This window comes from Ochotona curzoniae, unplaced genomic scaffold, assembly GCF_017591425.1.
Source record: "Ochotona curzoniae isolate NIBS_2020 unplaced genomic scaffold, NIBS_Ocur_1.0 contig_1071, whole genome shotgun sequence".
Lineage (NCBI taxonomy): Eukaryota > Metazoa > Chordata > Mammalia > Lagomorpha > Ochotonidae > Ochotona > Ochotona curzoniae.
Window position 1 is genome coordinate 17,105,637 of NW_024464939.1, and position 24,176 is coordinate 17,129,812.

At 37.5% G+C, this 24,176-nt stretch overlaps 1 protein-coding gene across 4 annotated transcripts in view; it reads left to right on the forward strand.

The window, feature by feature from the left end:
• Window positions 1-24,176, forward strand: part of STAU2 (staufen double-stranded RNA binding protein 2) — a 297,692-nt gene that overhangs the window by 193,302 nt on the left and 80,214 nt on the right. For 2 of the 4 annotated variants that reach the window (XM_040994333.1, XM_040994341.1), the window contains one exon: window positions 3,439-3,552. The exons of the other annotated variants lie outside the window; for them this stretch is intronic. In XM_040994333.1, coding sequence (XP_040850267.1) covers window positions 3,439-3,552 — 114 coding nt within the window. The remainder of the gene's footprint in view (window positions 1-3,438; window positions 3,553-24,176) is intronic. 4 annotated transcript variants of the gene reach the window in all.

Consider the following 24,176-nt stretch of genomic DNA (forward strand, 5'->3'; position numbering starts at 1 on the left):
CCATTTATGCTGTCTTGGGCAAATCTTGTAGTTTTATGGTTCTTTGTTTAAAAACATCTAGTCCTATCAGTATAATAAAACTTCAAGTTCATATCCCTCTATCAGGAACTATTCACATTGCCTCAAGAGACTTAGAAGAAGAGGGTTGTATGTTGGCCTCATTCTCTTCCTCTTTACTCCATTCTCTCGGAGAATCTGTGGTTGGTGACTGGGAGCTTAACCCAGTTGTGAGAAACCTTCCTACGTAGTCTGTAGCCATGTTTTCTTTGGGCTTTTGTAATGGCATGTCCTGACCCTCTCTGTTGGTGAGTATCACTTTGATTAGCATGAGTAACTGCTTGAGTTCTGAGATTCTGTTATTTCCTCCAAGGACTGTGGAGCCTGAGGTGAGCATGACTTTCAGTCTTCTGGTTTTTGTGCCAGGTACACCATGAACCTTGGACTCCCCTTAGTATGCTCCCAGATGTCTCCAGGCCTCATTTGCATTTATTGTCTGTATGCTTCCAAACCCCCTGGGACATTTAGCAGACTCAGTCAGTGGGAGTCAACAGATTGAGTCCTTAGCAGGCTGCCCACCAGGGATAGAATGTTCATCTTCCCTTTGTGCAGTACCTCCACTGTCTATCACATATTCTGATACATTCATCTCTGGCAATACTATATTGTTCTTAAGACTGAATAGTCTAGATGATTCTCTCTTGTTCACCTGCCCATATCTTATTCCTCAAGTGTATTTGTGGTTGGACCAGTAGTGCTAACTTTTACAAAGGGGAATAGCTGGGTAGGAAATAAAGCCTTAGGTTTAAATGTTGCTGGCTCTCTGAACCCTTTGTTGTTGGCTGTGGATTCTAGTGTCTATTCTTTGGAAGTTGGAAAAGTCTCATTGAGATTAAGTTCTCTTGAGAATGATTTTAGAAAGTTACATAAACAGAAGAGTGGGTGGGGTTTTTTGTGGGTTTCTTTTTTCCTTTTAAAATTCTTTGTTTTGTTTTTACCTTTTTATTTTATTATTTAAAAATTTTTTCTATATGAAGGGTTGTCAGCATTCACTCTTGGCCTGGCATGATGATGAAGTGTGCAGGGACCTAAGCTCCTTTCAACTTGCCATTCTGCCAGATACAGGTTTTGGCCCTTGTGCTCATGGTCAGAGATGGTAGTAATCCATGCTCCAACCATCAGGTTTGCAAAAATGGGTAAAGAAGAGCAAAAAACATACACCTAAAATCTCTTAACTTTTAGTTTCCAGGGAGCTGCCACAGAATTCTTTGATTGCCGTTTCTACTTAGTCATCTGGCCAGCGTGAGCTACAAGGGAGTCCAGGGAGTGTGATCCTTCTTCTGAGAAACCAGGTGCCCAGATAACAATTACTGGGAGGGGAATATTGGAGGACAACTTGCACTCTTTGGCACAATAGTTGGTGCTGCTACATCTTTGGAGCTGTGTGCCAACTTGTGCATTCATCTTTCATGAGTTACACAAAGAAGCTTCAAAAAGTTCATGGAAAAGTGAAACTGAAGGATGGTCTGTGTTTCCCATGAACCTTTTGCAACCCTCTAGTACATGTACACTAACATTGAATGTCCCGAGGATGTGTGGGATTTATTAGGGCTCACAGCCAATAATTATACATGGATAAAGAAAAGTCAAAGCCTTCAATAATTATGTGTAAACCGCTGATGCAAACAAAGTTTAAAACTTACCTTCTCAACTGAAATTGTTGCTACGTGTTTGTTCTTTCTGCCTTTCATTTCTCTAGTAGATAGAACAGCAATAAGTCTGTTGCCATGTCGGTGTGTTCATTGTCACTCTGTGTGTTTAGGAGAGTGTCCTGTCTTTTGTATAGATTTTTGGTTGGTGTCCAAAGGGTGATTATTTTTTATTAAATTTTAAAAGGACATGTTTTATAATGGCACTATATCAGCCGTAATATTTTAACTGTGCCATAAATGATTATGAACTGTAGCTATTACAGTGTCACCATTTATTGGCTTTTGCGTAAACCTGTTAGGTGATAAGTTTCATTTTTCCCCATCATACCAGGCTGATGTGTAGCAATTCCACATTCTTGAACTCAAAGACATTGACTGAGCTTTCAGTGTGCTCAAGGGCTCTAGTTCAGTGAATTAAAGCTGTTGTCAAATCTCTTTCCCAAGGTTAACTTGGAAAAAATGTTTTTTATAACAAAATCTTTATAGTACTTTGGAAATAAGGTGTTATACTGACTTGATTTGAGCTTTAAACTATATTTCATAGATTCCCAGAGGGATTCTATCTCAAGGGAAAATGATAGCCAATCTTAACCGTGTTGCTTTAGGAAAGTTGAATTATCTAACCATTAGACTAGGATTCATTTTGTGGTAATCTTCAGTCAGGTCCGCAGTAAACATGACAGCATAAAGATGGGCTGTATTCTGTCACAAAGGTCTCAGGCATTGGACAGCCATTAGAAGACCTCAGACAAAGAATCAATGTGTGTTTTCATTTTCTTCCTCACAAATTCAATTGTCTCACCTATGTCTTTGTCCTAAATCTATACATGTTTAATAAATTGAGCAAGGTATAGCTAATGAAGCCAATTTTCCTTTTTAATATAATTACTAGGGATCCCATTCCATTCTGTAGATGTATTTTCATCAGTTTATCACAAAAGCATTACTCATATGACTATTTATTAGCTACACTAAGAAACACCAAAAGGACTTTTTTTTTGTGGAAATGGGCAAAAGAAAGCATGGAAATTTTCCTGACAAGAAGAGGAATCATCCCCACCTCCATTCCCATATACCCTGCTTCTGATATGGTTACATGTGGTTTTAATCATTGCTAGTTGTATTTAAAGGAAGAATAATATTGTGGTAACTTTACTTTGCTCTGTACTTTACAAATCATTTCAGTTTAATTCAGTTTGATTGTAATGTCATAATTTGAAATGGCTTGATACAGATATATATGAGCATGTGTGTATATATATATACAGTTATTTTTTAGGGTCTGAAATATAGGAAAATAAGAAATGTCACAACCAATTAAGTGGCAGTCATATACACATGGAGTCAAAGATGAGTGACAACTTAGCTTGGCAGAGTTCCATTAGAACCATATTAACTTTGAGTTTTGTTTATACATTATGGCTTATAACATCTTCACCTTCAAGGGAAATGTAACAGTTGAGAATGGTTTTACTAGCCATAGTAAAGCTTTTGGTGTAACATTTCCTAAACTCCTTTAAAAACTACAAAAAAAAAAAAAACCCACAAGATGACATTTATAGACATTTCATAGCTACTGCAGGATTTCAGAAAGACTTGAAATACCTGAAATATATCTTGCACAAATCATTTGAATTTTTCTTCCAACGAAACCCTCTGAAAAAGGCCCTGTTGCATCTTGCTCCCTCTTTCAAGTGGTGTTCAGCAGATTGCGTATGTTCTGTTATAGGTTCACTACTGTGATAGACAAAGTGGCAAAGAGTGTGTGACCTGTCTGACCTTAGCCCCTGTGCAGATGACTTTCCATGGTACTGGAAGCTCCATTGAAGCCAGCCATGACCAGGTATCCTATGCCACTGCTGTTTTGCTGTGTGATGGCCCAGCTAAGATGTCTGAGGCCATCAGAATGGAAGCTTGATGCACATATATATACAGCTCTGCTTTGCTTAATACATGTATCTACTACCACCACTTGCCAGACTTGCCAAAACTGAAACTTGTGTTGGGAAACTGTTATCTTAGGAGAGAAATTATTTTAGATTTCTCATTTGTAGTTTATTACTAAGTTAAATATATAAAATAATCTTGCAAGGAAGAAAGAATTGCCCCCTGAGCTGTTTTTTCTTATAACAATTATACAGATAAATGAGACGAAGGATCATTTGGAGTCTCACTGTAATATACTAACTTGGTTCTGTTAAAGAGTTATTTTCTGTCACAGAAGGGATATAAAATAACCCTGTCAACTTTTAGAGCCATCAACTTAGTCCTGTTACATGAGATATTTTTGAAACAAAGTTCCAGTGTTGTTGTTTTTACTTCTGAAGTTTAATTTCTGATGTAAAGCAGAAAATCTGTAAAGTATATTGTTTTCTAATAAACACATTCCTTTGATTGTTTAGATAGCAGCAAGAGATGACATCCTGTTTATAATACATATTTTCAATTAAAATAATCATCAGATTAGACTAAACAAATGATCTAGGTCATAGAATTTCTTACTTAAAATCAGAGCAAATAGACATACACAGTTTATATGTGCCTAACCAGCTACGCTGTCCAGATTAACCATTTAAGTACAGAACTATCATAACCCGTGTTCACTTCATTTTCAGCAAATCTGACAACTCATCTAATAGTCTTACATACTAATCTTTTTTTCTCCTATTTTAACAGTGCCTGTTGCATGGAGAGGATAAAAGAATGCATATCTTCTCAAATTCATGTATTACCTTTTTTCCAACTCAAAACAGAACCCCATAAAATATTCTCCATTGTGGATTTCCAGTTATTGTTATTGATGGGGGTGATACTGTGTTGTTTGGGAAACAGCAGTTCATTGATGATTATAAAACCAGAGTTTTAGAAACTAGCTATGGTGTAATTCAGCTGCGGCTCCCTGAGTGGCTCCTATCACTTCCTTACAACTATGTTTTTTGGACTGTCAAATGAGGCAGTTGGATTAGATGGCTAACAAGAGCCATTCTGGCACTACCACTTTATGATTCTATAATGGATCCTCCTGCTTCTGGCTGGTGATTCTCGCCAAAAATAAACAGCTCTTATATGTTGACCTGCAAAGCCACTTAGAGATTACTATAGTGTTACTTGCGATTTTAAAATTGTGATTGCACCGATGTTTCTAGCTGCAGAGTTGTGGGGATTTTAGAATTGGTTCTTATCCCTATGGAGCTTAAACTCTAAGCAGCTGCACCCGTTTGAGTGCATAGTTGTCTCTGTATCCACTCATGGCAGAACCAAATGGCAAGGCCAAAAGAGCACTGGCAGTGGGAATGGAAACTGGATCCCATGCAACTTTGCTGTGAACTAGCTGTGGAACATTGAACCTCTTTGGAAACTGGCTTCCATACTCTAAATGTGGTTTAAAGGACATTCTGGGAAAAGGCATAATTCTAGAGCTAGAAAACAGATTAGTCGTGGCCAAGGGCTAGGATGTAGAGTAGTACTGACTCAAAAGTGTCATGAGGGGTTTATTGGGGTGATGGAAATGTATTGTAATTTGATTGTGGTGGTAGAAACATGACTGGGTGTATTTGTCAATCTCACTGAGTTCTAAAATACAGTGAATTTTGCTGACTGTAAGTATTAGCTCACTAAATCTAACTTTAAAGGAAAAGCAAGCCATACACATTGCTTAATCATTTACCAAATGCAATATTGACCCAAACAAATGTGGGAAGATGATGTCTCCTTGCCTTTTCTGCACTGTTTAGGATTGTTAGATCCAGCCTGGGGTATACTAAATTTAACCCATAATCTTGTTTAATGCTTTTCCAACTGTCAACAATTGATAAGGTCTGCTTCAGACTTCCGGGAATAGTAATTAGCTTCCAAAACTGGCCTAGAAACACCTCTAACTTCAGGGAAATGTCTGGAGGCCAGAGTTTCCCCTTTGAGGGGTTTGAGTTCTCCTATAGTCAGTGAATATTTGTTCAGACTGAAGGCCCCCCTGGTGACTGGGACAATGTGTTATATATGTGTGTTTCATTCACCCATCACAATAAATGTTATATTAGAAATGTATATTGGTTTAAAATATTTAATTGCCCAGAATCAAAATATACTTTCTATTTCCATATACTCATTTCTTCAGCACATGTGTGCTTACTGTGCAACAACTGTGTGGAAGAGTTCCATAGCATCCTGAAGTTTACAAAGATAGTGAATTTTTTGATCGTTAATGAGCCAGTTGTCTTGTGAAATTTAAAAATTGTCAGTTACATGGTGATTTCAATAGGAAGTGATCACCATTATTTATGAGTTGAGTAAAAAATACATTTAGATTGATCTAGTGAGGGCTTTGCCCAGTATTTTTCAGCATGTCCTATGTTGAAATTAAAGTTACACTGGCTTGTGAATATTGTTAAAAGCAAACTTCTTAATAACAGTGCAGAAAAGTTTTAGAAGCTTTTAATGATGTAGTTCACCAATTATTATTCTTTACTCTCATCTTTTGATCTGTTACCATTTCTGTATCTTTCTTCATCTGTTTATTTATTTGAGGGATAGAAAGAGAGTGAGAAATACAGAGAGAGTGAGAGACAGTTCCCATATGATGATTCACCCCTAAATACCTGCAATGGCTAGAGCTGGATCAGGCCAAAGCTGGGAGCTGAAAAGCCAGTCTTCATCTCTCGTGTGAGTAGCCGGGAAGCAATTACTTGAGCCATTATCTGTTGCCTTGTAGGGTGCACGTTAGCAGAAAGCTGGAACCCGGACTAGGACCAGGACTAGATACAGGATGTGGGCGTCTCGCTGCTAGGCCTCATGTCTGCCTCTTCATTGCTTGTGGATGATCCTGAGCCTTCTTTTACTATCTAATCACAGCTTCACAGTCTTCATAGAATCCCTTCTTTTTATTCACCTTCATTCAGATTTTATCATGTTTCTCACTGGGTGAGTAAATGTAGCTTAGTAAAGGTACTTTAGTTTTATTTTTTGGGTTTTTTTTTTAAAGACTTATTTATTTATCTGTAAGAGTTTCTGTGAGAGTGACAGAGATCCTCCGTCATTCACCAGCACTGGGCAGCCTGAAGTGGGAACATAGGACCATCCTGCACTGTGTACCCAAGTCATTAGCAGGAAACTGGATCAGAAGTGGAGCAGTCAGAACTCAAACCAGTGCCCATGCAGGATGGCTGTGTCACTGGCAGCAGCGTTACTTGCAGTGCCTTAACACTGGCTCCCAAACTGCTTTAGCTTAATTGCTTGTTAGTAGTTTGCTGCTTATTGCTTTACTAACATTAGATAACTTGCTACAAATAAACAAATTACTCAATAAGTCAACTCCTTATCAAGCACTGTGGAACTAGCCAAGGAAGTCTAACATCTATCTGTTAGAATTTACTGTATGTGCTAATGTCAGCAAAAACAAGATTGTCAGGTAAATGATATGTGTTTGTGTATTTAATACATTAGGGTGAAAATGGGCTCTTTAATGTGTTTGCTGTTTGTAAGAAAAACATTATTTTGCTTAATTCTCATAATAATTCTAAAGAGTTTACCATAACAGTTGTGCATTTGCTATACTGTCTTTAAGAATTTATGTCCATATTTGTGAAACTAAGTCAAGTCTGTATGCTTTCAACAGGATTCAAATGATTTCTGTCAATGAAAGACAGTGATTAAGTGCCGTACTTTATAAATCTAATAGGCATTTTGTTCTTTGATTAATTAAGTTCTGTTTGTAAGTTATTTTCTGATTAATTAAAAGTCTCTTTGCCCAATTACACCATAAAGTCTCACTGTGATTGGATATTTGAAGACTAAAAGTAGAAAGACCTTCTTACCTATTATCCAAAAATATTATCAAAACAATAATATAGTGCTTGCTTGTGGACTATGTACAGGACTTCTATGGTACCAATTGGTCTTAACTAATATTATCTGTGTTCTTACCTATGAGATAATTATAGCCTAGGAGTGTTTCAGCCAAGATGCTTTTGGCTGCAGATAATGAAACCCTGACTCATTCATGCTTAAATAATAAGGAGGCTCATTAGCTCATCTAACAGGAAGTTTGAAGGAAGAGTGAACTTCAAGGTGGTTTGAGAAAGCAGCTCAGTGGTGTCAGCAAGTGCTCAGGTTGTTCCGATATCTTGGTTCAGTCATATTCCACTTCATCCTCTGGCTCACAGAAAGATGGTCCCCACGTTTCTCTGTGTCACAGGTAAGACAGACACATCCAAAGAGAAATCTGGCCTTGTGTTTTGGTCTAAAACATGAATTAGGAAATCAGGCTGTTTCTGTCATAGCTCATAGCACTGGACTGGGTTAGCCACATGGGGAAAAATGACACCACTGCTGATATCATTGCTACAGGTGAAATAGTTTATGTGGGATAAAATGCTACATAGATTTTTAGTAGCCACATTAAACAAAACAAAAAAATGGTTAAAATTAATCTTAATGTTTTCTTTAGACCAGAATATACTAAAATATAATTTTCTAATGCAGTTTCTAAAATGATCAAAATTTCATACTTTTTAATATTTGAAATCCAGACTGTATTTTTCAGCAATAATACATCTGATTTTGACTACCATATTTCAAGTGGTCAATAACCACATCTGTATTTGATAACACAGGTCAGTGGTGTAAAATCAAGGGAAAGGAAGTATGTGTCTTCAGTCGTATTCCTCACTGCTCACCTTATACTTTATGTACCTATGTTGAAATGGTACTGAGTTACCATGTCTTGCATTTTTGTTTTGCTTGTCTTCTGTCTTTTCTCTTTGTTCACAGGCAATGTTTATTTGTATATTTATGATGGCCAGCCAAGATATCTTGCCATTGATTAGGTCTTTCTCAAGCCTGTAACAGAGTTAAACTCTACTTCCAGTTGTGCTTGAGCTGTCATTTTGGCAAAGCACTCTTCATAAGGATCAGGTTTTGCTCACCTTAGTATTCTTGCGTGCTGTAGTATTTAGGTGACACCTGTGAGTGGTTAGAAACAGCTAATATGTGTGTATAGAATTATTAAAATTGAAATGCAAAGAATAAAATTAATTGGATTAGGTAGAATTCATGTGACAAAATAAGAGAAATGGGATGGGTTTCCTCTGATGGTGGCCTTATAAGGACAACTTCTGTGAAAGAATCCATTCTTTCAGAAAGAATATTTGTAGACTATTCATAGCAATCTTTTGTGCGTGTCCTCTGATTCTTCCAAACTCTCTATAACTTGGTTTTTCTTACCTATCATACATTTGGATACACCCTGCCCTGCATATAAGTCTTGGAGTCCCAAACTATTTCATTCATGTAGGATGGGCTGCCTTCTGATTCCATCATCTGCTACACGGGATACAAGTCAGTATTCACTCAGTGATGTGTTGTGTCACTGTCAGAATGTAAGGAGGCCTGGACATCATAGGTTTGAGCAACAATTACCCAAGACAAATAAAATGTCTTATCACTATAAAAGACATGTGTAGCTGGCATTGCCTCATAACATGCCGTGTCATCATCCTTGAGGCAACTGCAGTTGGCTCTGGCAGTTTTCATACTCTACAAATTCAGATTTTGAGCTTCAGCTCAGTATCCATCCAGAGTGCCGCAAGCTGTGGGAGATTTTAAGGCTGGGTGTAGTAACTGTTAATGACAGCTTCTAGATGGCCCTGAGGCTGCCACAGTCCAGAATGTAACTTGGGATTTTGTTACTTTTAATATTTGGGGTGCCAAAAGAGATACATTGAAAGACTAATAAACTTTAATGTTAGTTGTAGAAAAATATTTTCATATTTGTTAATTTTTATATTTCAGAATGTTTCCACCAAAACCTAACCCACTGGTGATGGACCTGAAGTTTCTTCTACTCACTGTTAACTTCAGTTTATAAAATTGCCATTTTATACGAATGTTTTATAATTAAGAAATTCAGTCAAATCCCCAAAAAGCATATTATAGCAAGATAAGTTTTCAGAAACCTCTCTCAATGACCAAATAGTTCATACTTGTTGACTAATGGATTAGATTGAGGGTCAGCAAAACATGGCCCTTGGGCCAAATCCAACCCACCACCTCTGCTAAGAATGGCTTTCGTTTTTTGAAGTGATTGGGAAAAAAAAAATCAAAAGCAGGTTAAAATGTTATGTCATGGTATTTTATTTAATTTATATGTATCCAAATTTTAGTGCTCATAAGTACAACCTTTTTGGGACACAGCTACAGCTGCTTTCCCACTGCAACAGCAAGATGAGCGTTAAAAAAGACTGACCTTGTGGCCTGCAAAGCCTAAGACATTTACCGTTTGTTCCTTTACTGAAATGGTTTGCCAACCCAATCCCAGATTTAGGAGAAACATTAGGCATTCGCTTCGTGAATTTTGCTTCAAAGGCTACCTTAAAAATGATCATTCAGAGTTCATTCTCTTTAGAAAGGACTCGTTTCCGGGAAATATTGTCCATGTTATAGCACAATTAGACTTCTCTGTGGATTTTGAATTAATTTACTCTACAATGAAAAGCAATTTTATTCTCTAAGGGAATAATAAATAAGTCTGTCTTCATCAGTATTCATCAGAGCATTGAAAGGAAGTTTGTGGCAAGGTCATTTTTGTCTTTTTGCTGGGATCCCATTTAGAAGGACTTCATAGCTAGACTGGTAAGTGTGTGTGAAGTGCATGTGTAATAGGGAATGTTTGGTTATTCCCATAGTGATATTTTATTTCTTGCATTTCAGATGCATAAGCAGTTTCCAGAACCAATAGTGAGTTATAGGGGAAGGTAGTGGTAAGATTGAATATTATGTATTTTATAACTGACTCATAATTTCATTTATGCTTAGTACAGCATGACCACATTTCTAAAAGGTTGCATATATCCAATGATATTGTGCACACCAGTGACTTATTAATTTGAGCTATAAAATAATTTTGGACTACAGTCAAAAGCCACGAACTTACTGCTTTCTTTCTCCCACTTTTACCCCTAAGATGATGAATAACAGCTATTTTAATCAGCAGAAAGTATGGCATTTTAGGTTAGAAAAAAAAACTTGATTACACACACAAAAAAAAAGGATTTTTATTTAGATTTATTTATTTTACTTGAAAGTCAAAATTAGAGAAAGGAGTGACCGATAGATCTTCCCATCTGTTGGTTCGCTGTTCACATGGCCTTTGTGGCCAGAGCTGGACTGGTTTGCAGCTGGGGGCCAGGAACTTCTTCCATGTCTGCCATGTGGGCACAGGGCCCTGCGCCATGGGTAGGGAGCTGGATTGGAGAGGAGAGCTGAATTGACTCCTTTATGGGATGCTGGCATTGCAGACAAAGGATTAGCATGATACACTAATATATACCCCCACACCCCAGAAAAAAGACGCTTAATGTGGTTGTTTAATCTGCAGCTCAGCTTAACCCATGGCTCAATGTCCTATCTCTTGTGAGAAAATTCGTGCTTATGATCTCATAGGAGACAAATTAAAGTATAATTAGAACTCAGAGTGTTTTCTAATAATTGATGTCAACTTTCACTCTGCCTATGTCATGTCAGTAACTCCTGTTTTAAATTTAGTATTCTAATTATTAATGTCTCCTCTAAATTAAAAGTATTTAGGAAGGAATTTAGTATGCCTGCTGTTTTGTATATCTGTGTGTTTGATGTTGGTTTGAAGATCATTGGGGAATTAATTCTGAAAACTTTCCTGTTAGCAGTTCACACTAATGAATCATAACCAGAAACATTATTAAACCAATAAATACCATATGTATATAATTGACTAAATGGATGTGAAAGTTATAGTGGAAAACTGTTGCCTATATAGACTTTTTTAAAGTGACGATCAATGGAATATAGTTCCCTAGGCCACAGATTTGAGAGTGTTATTGCTCACTGGAGGTCGCCTTTATAGCCTAAAGGGTATTACCTTGCTTGTAAACTCAGATTATGGTGTTGTGTATGATTTATTACAGTATTTAAAACTGAAAAGCAGTAACTTTCTCTGCCTTAGTGATATACCATCAATTAAGTCATACCTTTGCCTGTGTCAAAAATTCTTTCTTAGGTAAACCAGATACAGGTTATACTTCAAATGTTTTAATATTACTTTTTTCATTACTAATAGTTATTTGGCCTGCTCTCTTCATTTCTAAGTTGGCAGTTAATACCTTTTCAGATCATATATTTTAAAAATATCCTGTAGTGAATTGGCTGCTTTTTTGCATCCTCTGATGGAGGAATTGGAGGCATTTTAAACCTTAAAATACTCAGCATCTGTGAAATTAAATTATGAGGGCAAGGTAATGATTAAGAAAAAAATTTCTCAGTTCTACTTTATCGATGGTACAATAATATGCTGCCAGAGACCTTGGCCTGGCTGCTAGTATTTGAAAGGAAGGCATCACTCCATTCAGACCCACACTTAAAATTGCTTCCTCTAAATGACTGGTGCACTTTGTGACATTCACTGTGATCCACCTGACCTCACGTGATGAGATAGGCCATGCCTCCCCCTAGGTTTCTCCCATAGTAAGAAATATTTAAGAAAAACAAAGAAATTTGCCTGGCGAGTTAAATCTCCTTGTGGAAATATTACTGTTTCCTAGATGACTCTTTCCTGGCATCTTTATCCATAACTTTCTTACTGTCTGTCTGCTGATCCTATGCACTCACCTTGAATTCTTAACTCCTCATTACTTACCCACAGTTTGTCCTATTGGTTTGTCTTTTGTTTTCATACTGCTCACCCAACATTTGACCCTTGCTCTAACTATTCACTCTTCTTGCCTGAACCTCACATTGCAAAGATTCCTTGTTCTTATATTGCTCCCTAAATCCAAAACTGACCAAGTGTGACACAGTTTCATTTTATAGATAGCCTCTTCTACCACTATTATAAAATCTAGGCAATACCAGTGTACTTACTGGCAGAATTGATACTCAGTGGGTTTCTGGTAATGTACCAATTGTTAAAAGGTTTAACTACTTTTATATCATGTGGCTAATAATTGCTATTTTGCTTATCACCCCTGACATCATAACCTCATGTCCATGATGTCTGGGATCTCCCTTCAGTCTAAAAAATAATGGATCATTGCCTGACTCAGCAATTTTCAGGCCTCTGTATTGGTTTGTCTGATTTTATTCATGAGTTTTATTGCCACATTATTAAAAATTTTTAGGATCATCCCTACTTTGGGAAGTATATTGGAAAGTTACAATATTTAAGGAAATAAATTCGAATGTTCATTTATAGGGATTTTTGAAAATTGTCATCAGAAATCAAGACATATTTATTTAGTCCATAGTTATGTATCAAACACCATCTGTATGTCTACCACTGAAATAAAAGCTAAGATACATTTCCTATTTTGTAAATAAGAAAACCCTCAAATTGAGTGAAGTTGAAAGTTGGAAACAACTTTCAGAAAAATTTGCTGGATTAGATGATGATGAATCAGAAATTGGAAGACATATTATTAGAAGAGTAGAAACATAGGTTGTCAAAGTATATGTGGTTGAGGAAAAACTCAACTGGAACTCTGAGAATAAGTGATGTTGCATGAGATCAAGGCAGGTGACTAAATCATTGAAAGCCAAGTTGAGCAGGATGAAATATACATTCCTTGCAGCAAAAAGTTGTGCTTTAGTCACAAGTAAAAGATACTATTATGCTGCTGTCTTTATGGTCAGTGTGGCAGCCAAAGCAGGTCTATAACGAAGATAAGGGCATCTGTCATAGAAATAGAGGAATGGATGCTGGTTACTTTCATGGGGGTGACTCTGAACCTGGAAGGGGAGCAGCATCCCTCCCCAGAAACAATACAGAGGAAGAATCCATGTGCTGCGGTGAATGTCAACAAATGAAAAGCATCAGGATAGGGTGAGAGCTGGGAAAATCATGTTTCCAAAAGCTGTAATAAGACTGTACAGAAATATCAAAGCAGCAATTTTAGGACTCTGGGAGTTGAGAAAAAAGTTTTCAACAAATTAACAAGTATTTGTTCATAGGAAAACCACTGAACTTCATGTAAGAAAAGCAGGATTGTGTGGTGTTACTGCCTGGGATACTCCCAGCCCATAGCTCCAAATTTGGTGGAGTATTCTGCAAAATCAAGGCAAGCCATAAAAACCAGAAATTTCATTAAATGAATAGCCTTGGTTAATATGAAGAGAAGTATGAAGGCCTCATGGTCACCAGCACTGTGGCTAACAGTAGACATCTTGGTAGAGAATACAGTAAAAGGCAGGCTAGAAGCTCAGTGAGAGAGATGATAGTGTGGGTTGGGTACAACAGTATACCATCAGATTAGCCAGAAACGTATCAGGGAGATTTGAGGAAATAGCCCAAAAATACTCATCATGTATTCCTACCTAACCAAAAATGCCATGCATGTGTAGAAGAAATCAGAGAATTCAAGCTAGCTTTATATCCTGGATGACTATGAAATTCTGCACATATGCAGAAAAGATTAAAAAAGAGAGAGAATGTTGGCAGAAAATAAATGCTACAGAAGGCTTGAAAACTTAACATTTAGTGTGCTCCCTAAATCACAGATCAATTGACAGAAGTTAGAATCTTTGGACTTAGAGTATATTAGCACAACCACTGACCTGTTATTGGTCACAAAGCTATGCAGACACAGGAGTGAACTCTAGAGATTCAAGTTTCAAAGTAAAAGCAAGTTTAAAAGCAGTAGAGATATTACAGAGTCATGCACTATACATAAGATGTACTCCACAGATTAAGGCAAATACATAAACAAGAAAACTACAACAAGAATAACAACCATGAAGGGAGAACATTGAAATCTAGAGTTACTACAACATAGTATCTGGAATTACAGTGTTCAATAAAAAGTTACAACATACATAATAATATTGAGTTAATAATAATTTTAACTCAGAAAAAAAACAGTAGAGGTTGAGTGAACAGAAATGTTGGACTAGGCAGCTATAGTATGTTCAATAAATTAAAGGAAACAGTGCTTACAGAATTAAAGTACAGCAAGAAGGATTCAACAAACAACTCTGAGTAAAAAAATTAATATAAATTATTTTTAAAATATAAAGTCAAGGCATATAAAGTTGAAAAATGCAAGAACTGAAGTGGAGAATGCATTAGAGTGATTCAACAAATTGGAGGTGGTAGAAGAATGGACCTATGGACATTAAAGTAGATCAAAAGGTATTATCCAGTTAGAATCATAGAGAGGAAAAAAGAATGAAAAAAATGAGTAGAGCCTCAGAAACTGTTGAACAACATTAAGTATAAAAACAATCATTATTAAGCTTAGTTTGATATTTGAAAATTGGTTGTGGTACACACAGTATTTGTAAAAACATAAGCTACACAAATATCTCAGTAGACACATAAAAGGTATTGACAAAACCAGACCTTTGTTCTTAATTAAAAACTGAACAATCTAAAAATGGAAGGGGATTTCCTTAATTTGATTAGGAGCATCTACAAGAAATCTACAGGTAAAGGCTTTATGGTCAAAGACAATGTTTTATTCTCTAAGATTAAAAATAAGGCAAGGAGGAGTCTGCTCTGGTTACAACCCAGCATTGTTTTAGAAAATGGAGCCAGTGTAGTAACACAAAGGAGAAATGTAACAGAGAAGAAACAAAAGGCATATAGCTTGGAAAAGGAGAAACATCCCAAGTATCTTTGTGATCACTGAACCACATGCCTACTCCTGCAGAGTTTTAGATACAACACTAAATGCATGATCCTTTAATGATGGAATTGGTAATCTAGGTGTCAGCACTGCTTAAAAATTTCTTGCTTCAATCATCATTAAAACATGAATGTACATGCTACTGATTAGCAGAAAATATTTACAGATTATATGTATGTATGTAGATATGTATGTGGATATATCTGTATATATACATATTTATTAGGAAGACATAGTGATAGATGAGGGGACAGAGATTTTCTAATATCTAGTATAAATAGTTCTTGTAATACAATATTAATGGGCAACAAAGTTAAAGTGAATTAATGAAATGAGTGGATAGTTCTCCAAAGAAAATATATAGTTGACTAAGAAAATGTTCCGTATTGGGGTTGAAATTTTAGAGCAGTTGATTGAGTCACAACCTTCAACATGGGCATCCCATATAAATGCAGATCCCAGTCCCAAGTGCTCCATTTATGGACCAGCCCCCTGTTAATGTTCCTGAAAAAGTGGTAGACAGTGGCCCAAGTACTTGAGCCTCTTTCTCCCACATGGAAATCCCAAATGGATTTCCAGGCTTCTGGATTTGGGTTGGCCGAGCCCCAACCACTCAGGGGGAAGGAATCCCAGCAAGGATCTCTCTCTCTTTCTGTAACCTTGCTTTTCAAATAAATACATATTAAAAGTATATATAAGTAAAAGAAAGCGCTCAACAAAGCTAGCAGTCAGTGAAATGAGAAGTAAAACAACAGTGAAAGACCATTTCTTTCAATTTTTTATGATGTTTACATGGTTGCCTAGGGCTGGAAGGGTCTAGGACTAGGGGAAATTGTGCAAGACCATTAGTTCCACATTTTCTTTTTCTTCTTCCTGTATCTGGAGGAAGGGGGGTGACCCAGCCACCCAACTGCCCCAGCACCCAGGGGTGGCTATCGGCCACATGATGTCATCCCAGGATCCCCAATGTGGAGCAGACTCTGGGGGTTTTGCCCAAGTTATGATAATTCTGAATGCTGTTGATCTTGCCAATCCAAGGAGGAAGAAATTCTTCCAAGGTCCATTGGCTAACATAGTCCACCTTAGAGTCTCCATTGGCCCAGATATTTGCTATCAGTGCTTGGCTGGAGTAGTTGACCAATTTGTTCTGCTCTCCTTGCTCTGCTATGGTACCAGATGCCCTCTTCAGGCCCCAGTGGGCTGCCATATCCTCCATGTGATCTGTGTATTCTGTCCACTGCTCCGTCTCCTCCACTGAGGAGGCCTAGTTCTGACACATGCACTCCATGGTCAGACCACAGATCCTGAAGTTCTCTCCATGATTGGAGTTCTGAGAACAGTGGTTCAGTTTGGGGGCTCCTCAAAGAATCCTCATCTGAAGTGATCCCAGACATGACTCATGTGTGCTTGCCTGTATGGGGTCTGGCTCTGTCTGTCACCCACATCAGCCTACGCACACACTAGTAACTGCACTTGCCGGGTCGGTTCTGTTTCCAGCCCTGGAAAGACCATTTCTATTTATAGGATAAAATAACAGATAATGGTGAGAACATGGAGAAACTAGAAACTTTATAAATTACTGGGGGAATGTAGCCGGTTTGGAAAATGAAAGTTAAATGGTCTGACAGTTCCACTTCATTACCTACCCAAGAAAAATTAACATGTTTCATTCAGAGATCCACATGCAGATATCAAAAGCAGCATTGTTCATTGCTCAGAACTGGAAAGAACCCAAATTCCTTCCCAAGGTGAACAGATAGACAAATGTGTTATATAAAGAAATAGTATTCAGCAGTGAACAAGAATGATCTACTGAACCACTGTCAACTACAGCTATACTAGAACATGGATGAAACTGAAACACTTGTTACATCAAAAAAACTAGACAGAATAACATTTACATAACATTTTCAGGAAAAGCAAATTATCTGTAGAGACGAAAAAGATTAGTTGTCCCCTTGAGTTGAGGATGAGAGCAGGGACCAACTGTCTTTAACTCAGGGAAACCTTTTATGATTATGAAAATATTCTACCACAGATCATGGTGTCATTTACACAACTTTCAAAATTTACTAAAACCATTCACAGTGGTTGAAAATTTAGGGTATAAATATTAGGCCTCAATATGGCTACTTTTTTTTTAATAGCTATATGTGTTTGAGCTATAAGGTCATTTGTATTTATGGGTAAAGAATCATTTATTTGGGTAAGGAGTATCAAAAGACTGCAGCAGACTCTGTCCAAGAGGTTTGATGGATTCAAAAGCAGAATGGAAAAGCAGGTATCACTATGGGTTGCAGGCCCAGGGTGTCCACATCTCTGGGTGTCTATCCTTCTGTGTGCTTAGCTGTAATTTTAACCTAAGGGCTCAAGCTGTTGTGTTGTACTCTCTCCAAGCCAGTTTTCTTAGCTTTGTGACCTGTCTCAGATTTATCATATTCCTGTTCATCGTTGTTGCTGGAGGCTTCTGATCATCGTATGTCTCCTGCCCAAACCAAGAAACTCACCATGACTTATGAGTCTTTCTTCTCCTTGTTTCCTGGATTTTTTCATATTTAATGGGAAAAAAAATTTTCTAACATTTTTAGTCCTTGGTTTTTAGCTCTGAGAAAATCTCTTATATGGTCTCCAAAGGAAGGTGTTGAGTTAGATTTCTGGCATATTAAATGTCAGTCCCAGAGTTGATATTCAGTGGATAGCAGAGGATTTGAGAGGAGAGCCAAATGAGAAATTAAAGATAGAGATGTAGATTTGATATTCATGTAAGTTAAAAAAAAAAAAAAAGCCAAAGCCTCCTAAGAAGCTATAGATTTGAGGATAGGAAATTATTAGAAAATTATTAGAGCCCAGGAAAAAGCCAGTTTTTTCACAAGAGTCACATTAATGTACGCCAGAGTCAGCTTTGTGGCTTGGCAGGCTATGCTACCACTTACAGTGCTGGTATACCATACACAATGCTGGTTTGAGTTCCAGTTGGCCACTTCCAATCCAGCTCCCTTCTTATGCATCTGGGAAAGCGGCTAATAATGACATGAATGTTGTGGGCCCTCCCATCCGTGTGGAGAGAACTAGAGAGGATTTCAGGTTCCTTGCCTCCCTGGTCATTGCAGCCATTCAGGGAGAGAACCAGAGGGTGGAAGATCTCTCTTCCAGGTGTGGCTCTGTGTCTTTCTTTCTGTGTCAATATGCTTCTCAAGTAGCTTTAACAATATATAATAATGTATCTATATATTGACATATATGTTCCACAAAGGTTTATTTTACCTTGATTTCATTGTGATGAAAACCAACGGCGTGAAAGAAAACCAATAGGCAAGGCAACAAACCAATTTGGAAAAACTACCTAAGGTTTTGAAAAGAAAAGTGTGATAATTTTCTAATAAGAAATTGACCTTAACTCTTAGATCCTCAAGAAGATAATCCTTAGACAAAATGGAAAACCCAACTTCAAAATTGCCTCGCCCACTAGGTGGCAAAAGTGAGCTTCCAGAGACAAAAGGGCCGGGCTCTTTGGGGCCTGCATGGTCACCTCTCACCAAGTGCTGTGTTCTAAAAGCTGGCCTTTAAAAATCCTGCAAGCACTCTCTACATTTGTAATGTGTAATACGTGTAATTCCTAATCTGTAAAATTAAGGGAGGGTAAAGGTTTGGCTAGGTTTTTGGTAGCAGCATGAAAACTTTGAGACACTTAGCATTTCTTTTACCTGAAAATACTAAATGGAAAATTACTGTGATAAAGTGAATGTTTTGTCCCAAGAGTACTTGGGAAATGGTACCTAATTTAAAGGTTGTTGAGCTGAGTTACCAACTTTTTTAAGTAGACTACCGCTACGTGGTAGTAGCTGGTAGGGAGCTGTCAGAAATAATTTCTAAATTAGTATCTGTTGTTACAGGTGCTTTCCCCTCTTGGTTTTCATTAATATAAAAAAGTATCTGGAGATCTTATGTAGAACTTGGGATATGCTTAAAATTAGCTGGAGACAAAAGTGCTTTCAAAAGGAGCTGGTTAAAGGTTGTCTTAAGTAGACTCACCAAATTTTAATGTTACTGTGAGTCACTGTTCCTTCCTCTTTACTTTCTCCTTGTGTGTCCTTTACTTTTGTCCATTTGTCTCCAGATATCTTTGACTGTTGCTTTTTTTCTGGTAGAAATTGAATCCTCCCTCGAGTTTGTAAGCCAGGCTAGGGCTGTCAGTGTAATAGAGTTTGCTTGGAGTTGTTGTTCTCCAACTGAAATCACTACAAGTGTGGGGGCACGTTTCTCAAATCTCAGTTCAGTTTTTTTTTCCCCCTGGAATACACACATGCTCAGAGATTTGCATTGCATCACTTGCCAACATGTTTTTATTGAATTTTCTAGTAAAAGAGCAATGCGTCATTTATTCATCTGTTCAATAAATATTTATTCAGCATCTCTGTATGCTAAAAAAAAAATACTATTGCAAGGTGTTTGGATGTTGTGTTGTTGTTTTAAGTGAGTAATTTTCAAATTGTGATTAAGTGTTAGGTCAAGTCCATGAAAAGGAGTCTTGTTTTATTCATTCTTCCATTCCAGGCTTCTCAATTTATGTAGATGATAGAACTTTGGAATAGGCATCAGATATCATCCCAGGAAATGAGCCATGCTATTACTGTAAGCCTCATTGATTTTGTAGTTTTTGAAATTTGACCACCTCAGATAGGGTGATAAAGGACAGATCAGTAAAACTTCATTGAAAAACACTTCAGTGATCCGTGTATTCCTTTATATTTTATGTCAGTTGATAACCTCGCTGTGATGTATTGTAACTGTACGGTTACAAGGATTACAGGGCAGCTTTAGTCCCTACTATCAGCCTTGTGAGGGCCTTCCACCACTTCAGTTGATCTTGAGTCTCACTTCTGGTGAAATTTATAATTGAGAGATTATCATCTCTATTGCTTGTTTTTGAAAAGAGACTGCAAACAGCAGGAGTTTCTACCATTTTTCTTAAACAGCAACTGATCCAATAAGTATAACCAAGAATAAGAGATCGTGAACACATAAAAGTTAATTCATTCAATAAATCTTAACTGAGTGCCTGGTGCAGATATAAATATCTAAAAGTACATGCAAAAAATATATTCTGTGCTTAAGCAGTCATTATTGTGATTCGAAGAAAATCTGTGATGGAAATGATGGCAATAGGCCCATTGGGAAATACAAAAAATATTTAAGGAATTTTAAGAGATGGGGCAGGAATGATTTTAACAACAACAACAAAAATTCTACAGAAGATGGCATTTGCAGGATGAACAAGGTCTCCTTCTAGGGAAAAGAGAACAAAGGGATTTAGTGGAAGTCATTATGTGGCAGCAGGGCTAGTGTGGGTCCAGGCACTGAGAGAAGAGGGAGACGAATTCACCTGTCGTGTCTTCTGTCTGAAGCCTTGATTCCTGGGTATTACTGGGAATGATGTTGAATGGAAGGTAGAGCTCAGACTCTGAAGCATTTTGAGCACCGAGACAAAGAATTTGAGTTTCACACAGTTGGTGAAGGAAAGCCATGGAAATTGCAAGCATGCAATTATGGGTAATGTGCTGTTATAGGGCGTAAGTACGTTCAGCGAGAACTTAGCAAATTAAAATTTAGGAATCAATTTTTCTGTTTTTTCTACAATTTTATGGAGTAAATATCACTAAGATGTCCTATTAGTGATATTATTTATTATTAAATGACTCAAGTCATTTTTTAAAATGAGGACCACGTATAACATGGTGTGCTAAAAGGGATATTTAGTATTTAGTATTTTTATTGTGTAATAATAATTTTTATAAAAACCTATAACAAATTTATTGGTGTTAATTCTGTTCTCCTCAATTACCGGCCACCTAGCAAAATAAACCAATTTTAGGAAAATATTGTCACAAATTATGTGATTTAGATTCTAGTCTTTTGAATACCATTAGAAGGAACCCTGAGGAACATCTCCTGAACCCAATTCTGGGCGCCCCCCAGTGGTCAGTAGATATGAAAACTCTTTCTTTTGTGGGTCTCTGTGGAATAATAGGTACTTTCCCAGGATTAGCTGCTCCTAGAGAAGAGACAATAGATCATTGAAAACGTCTTCATTTACGTTTCTATTTTGGTTGACATATGTGGGCCAAAAGATAAATTGGCAAATGGTCTTAGCCAGTGAACAGTAACCTCATTAAACAGGATTTTGGAAATACATGTTGAATTTTATGCTTGTTCCCTCCTGTTAAGGCTGAAATGGTGAATCCAATAGAGGTGGGGTGGGTGGCTGGGTGGTGACAAGATCAGCGAAGTTTTCATTTCCTAGATAAACATGTTAAAATTCTTGTAGAATATGCCCAACAAGGTCTGACCTAAGCCTTTACCTTTAGGAATTTCAAATCTGGGGAATGCTTTGCTTAAATATGCTGGGGAAGATTTGTAAAAAAGTGAAATGTGCTAGCATCTTTTTGTAAATAAGGCATCTGGAGTATGACTATAGGGCGTGTATAACATGATAGCCACACATCTAACAGATATGTAAGATTTTAAGGCAGTGAATACAATTTCATTCTAAAACAGGTAGTACTTTGCTGCTAATATTTGTTTTCTTTATATAAAGACATGTTTTCATTTAAAAGCCTATTATTAATTCAACATAAACTTTGAAGACCGAAACTACTTAGTTGTCTTTTTCTTACTAAATAACATTTTAATGAGGATTCAATGCTTTTATTAAGTAAATATCTCACTGGGAGGGCTTCTGCAATTTTTTGTAAGTAGGCAAGTTTGCACAAAAGAAATGTTTTCTTATTACCAAATTAGTTACTTTGAAGTATCTGGCAGATTACATCAGTCTCTTATTTGAATTGGTACTGCAGAAGACATCTATTGTACATCATTAGTGATGCATTAAATTGGTTATTTATGTCTTAAAATCTAAGCATGGTAGAGTCTTTTGTGTTTGCCTTCGAAGATTGCTATTACAATGAAACCTTTTGAAATGAGTAAAGTTGTCTTTTTGGTTTAGTTAATGCATCATTGGAGAACTTAAATATTTTGGTTGTAACCACTCATCTCTTTAATAATAAAATATGAAAGCATTGTGGCAATTCCTTTATGTTTTAAGGAGAACATTATTATAAATTACTAATAATCACAGGTTGATCATATCACTAGTTTCACATTTGGGCTTCTAAGAGTTGAATATGATAAATGAAAATACAGCGTGCTGGTTTTTATCATGATTCCATGTTACATTAGTCTCTTCTTGTTGCCACTAAGAACATACAGGTATTTTTATAATTGGTAGTATAATTAATCCATTTGTCAGAAATCTCACTCAAGCTTCTATTAAAAAACATGTGCAAATTATGAAAAACAGAAAACCAGCAGTGTTTGCTTTACTGACCATGGCAGAAATGACTATAGCTTACTGAAGGTTTTCCACACTATTTTGTGTAACCTAATGCGAGGAACAGTTTATAGCAATATCTGACCAGTTTTGTTCATTTCGGGACTAAATCTGTACCAGGTGGGGTTAACTTGACAGACTTGTAGAAGGTGCCTTGTTCTTTGAATCTTCGGTAGTTAGTGCATGCACACACACACACACACACACACACACACACACACACGTATGTATTGTTTAACAGGGACGCTCAGTGATGACCTAACCTGGATAAATAAGGCAAAGGCCTGGAACCTCTACTTCAAAGCAGTCCCAGGAAATAGTACCCTTGTCCACTTGAGCTAGTGAGGGTTGTTGCCCTTCTGATCAGAGTTACCCCACCTGTGTCATCTGCAGCCCATCTTTGAAATACTTAACTTCTGGGACTTGGGTACCAGCAGTTGACATCTATGTGTATGTTAGATGGTTCCTTACCTCCAACTTAGTCTTCTACATCCATTGTTTCTTCCTTCTTGAGCTACTGAATTTTCTTTCCTCAGTTGCTGAGTTGTTTACACCTTCTCACCCCCTATTCACTGGGGAACCCTATAGTGATTGCGGGATGACTTCCTTCCCAGCCACTTTGGCAATGTCCCTGGCTGTTGCCGCTGTTGTCCTATGGATTGCCGGGCACCGGGGCCCATGTGTAGCCTTCATCCTGTTTGCCCTAGCTGTTAGACTGCCTCCCTCCTTGATGGGCCTTCCTTTGCTTTGACTCACTGTTCTTTCCTCTTGGCTGTGGGTCTTCTGCTGTCTCCTTACATATTGTTCTCCCCAAGGCTTTATCCTTGGTGTCTTGGTTCTTTTTGGGTTCTCTCAACTTTCCTCAATTGTACCATTGCTCACATTGTGATACCTTCCCAACTTCTGTTTAGCTATGCCTCCTCATATCAGTCTTTTCCAGAGACACAGAAACAGAGGGAACTGTATATATAGGGGAAGCAGAGTGATAGATTTTACATTGGTTCTAGGAGCTGACAAATTCAAAATCTGTAGTGCAAGTCAGCTGGCTGCAAACAGGGTTGAGGCTGCAATCTTGTGTCTGAAATCTGGAGGGTAGGCCAGGGCTAGACTGCCATGTCCACTCTGTAGACAGAATTCCTCCCTTACCAGAATCCTTAGGTTTTGACCTGAAGGTCTTCCACTGATTTGCTGCTTCCGTGCCGGTGGCCTGGGAAAGCAGTCGAGGATGGCCCTAAGCCTTGGGACACTGCACCCACTTAGGAGACACAGAAGAAGTTCCTGGCTCCTGGTTTCTGATTGGCTCAGTTCCAACCATTGCAGCCACCTGGGGAGTGAATCATCGGAGGGAAGCTCTTCCTCTCTGTCTCTCCTCCTCTCTGTATATCTGCCTTTCCAGTAAAAACAAATAAATCTTTAAAAAAAAGAAAACATAGA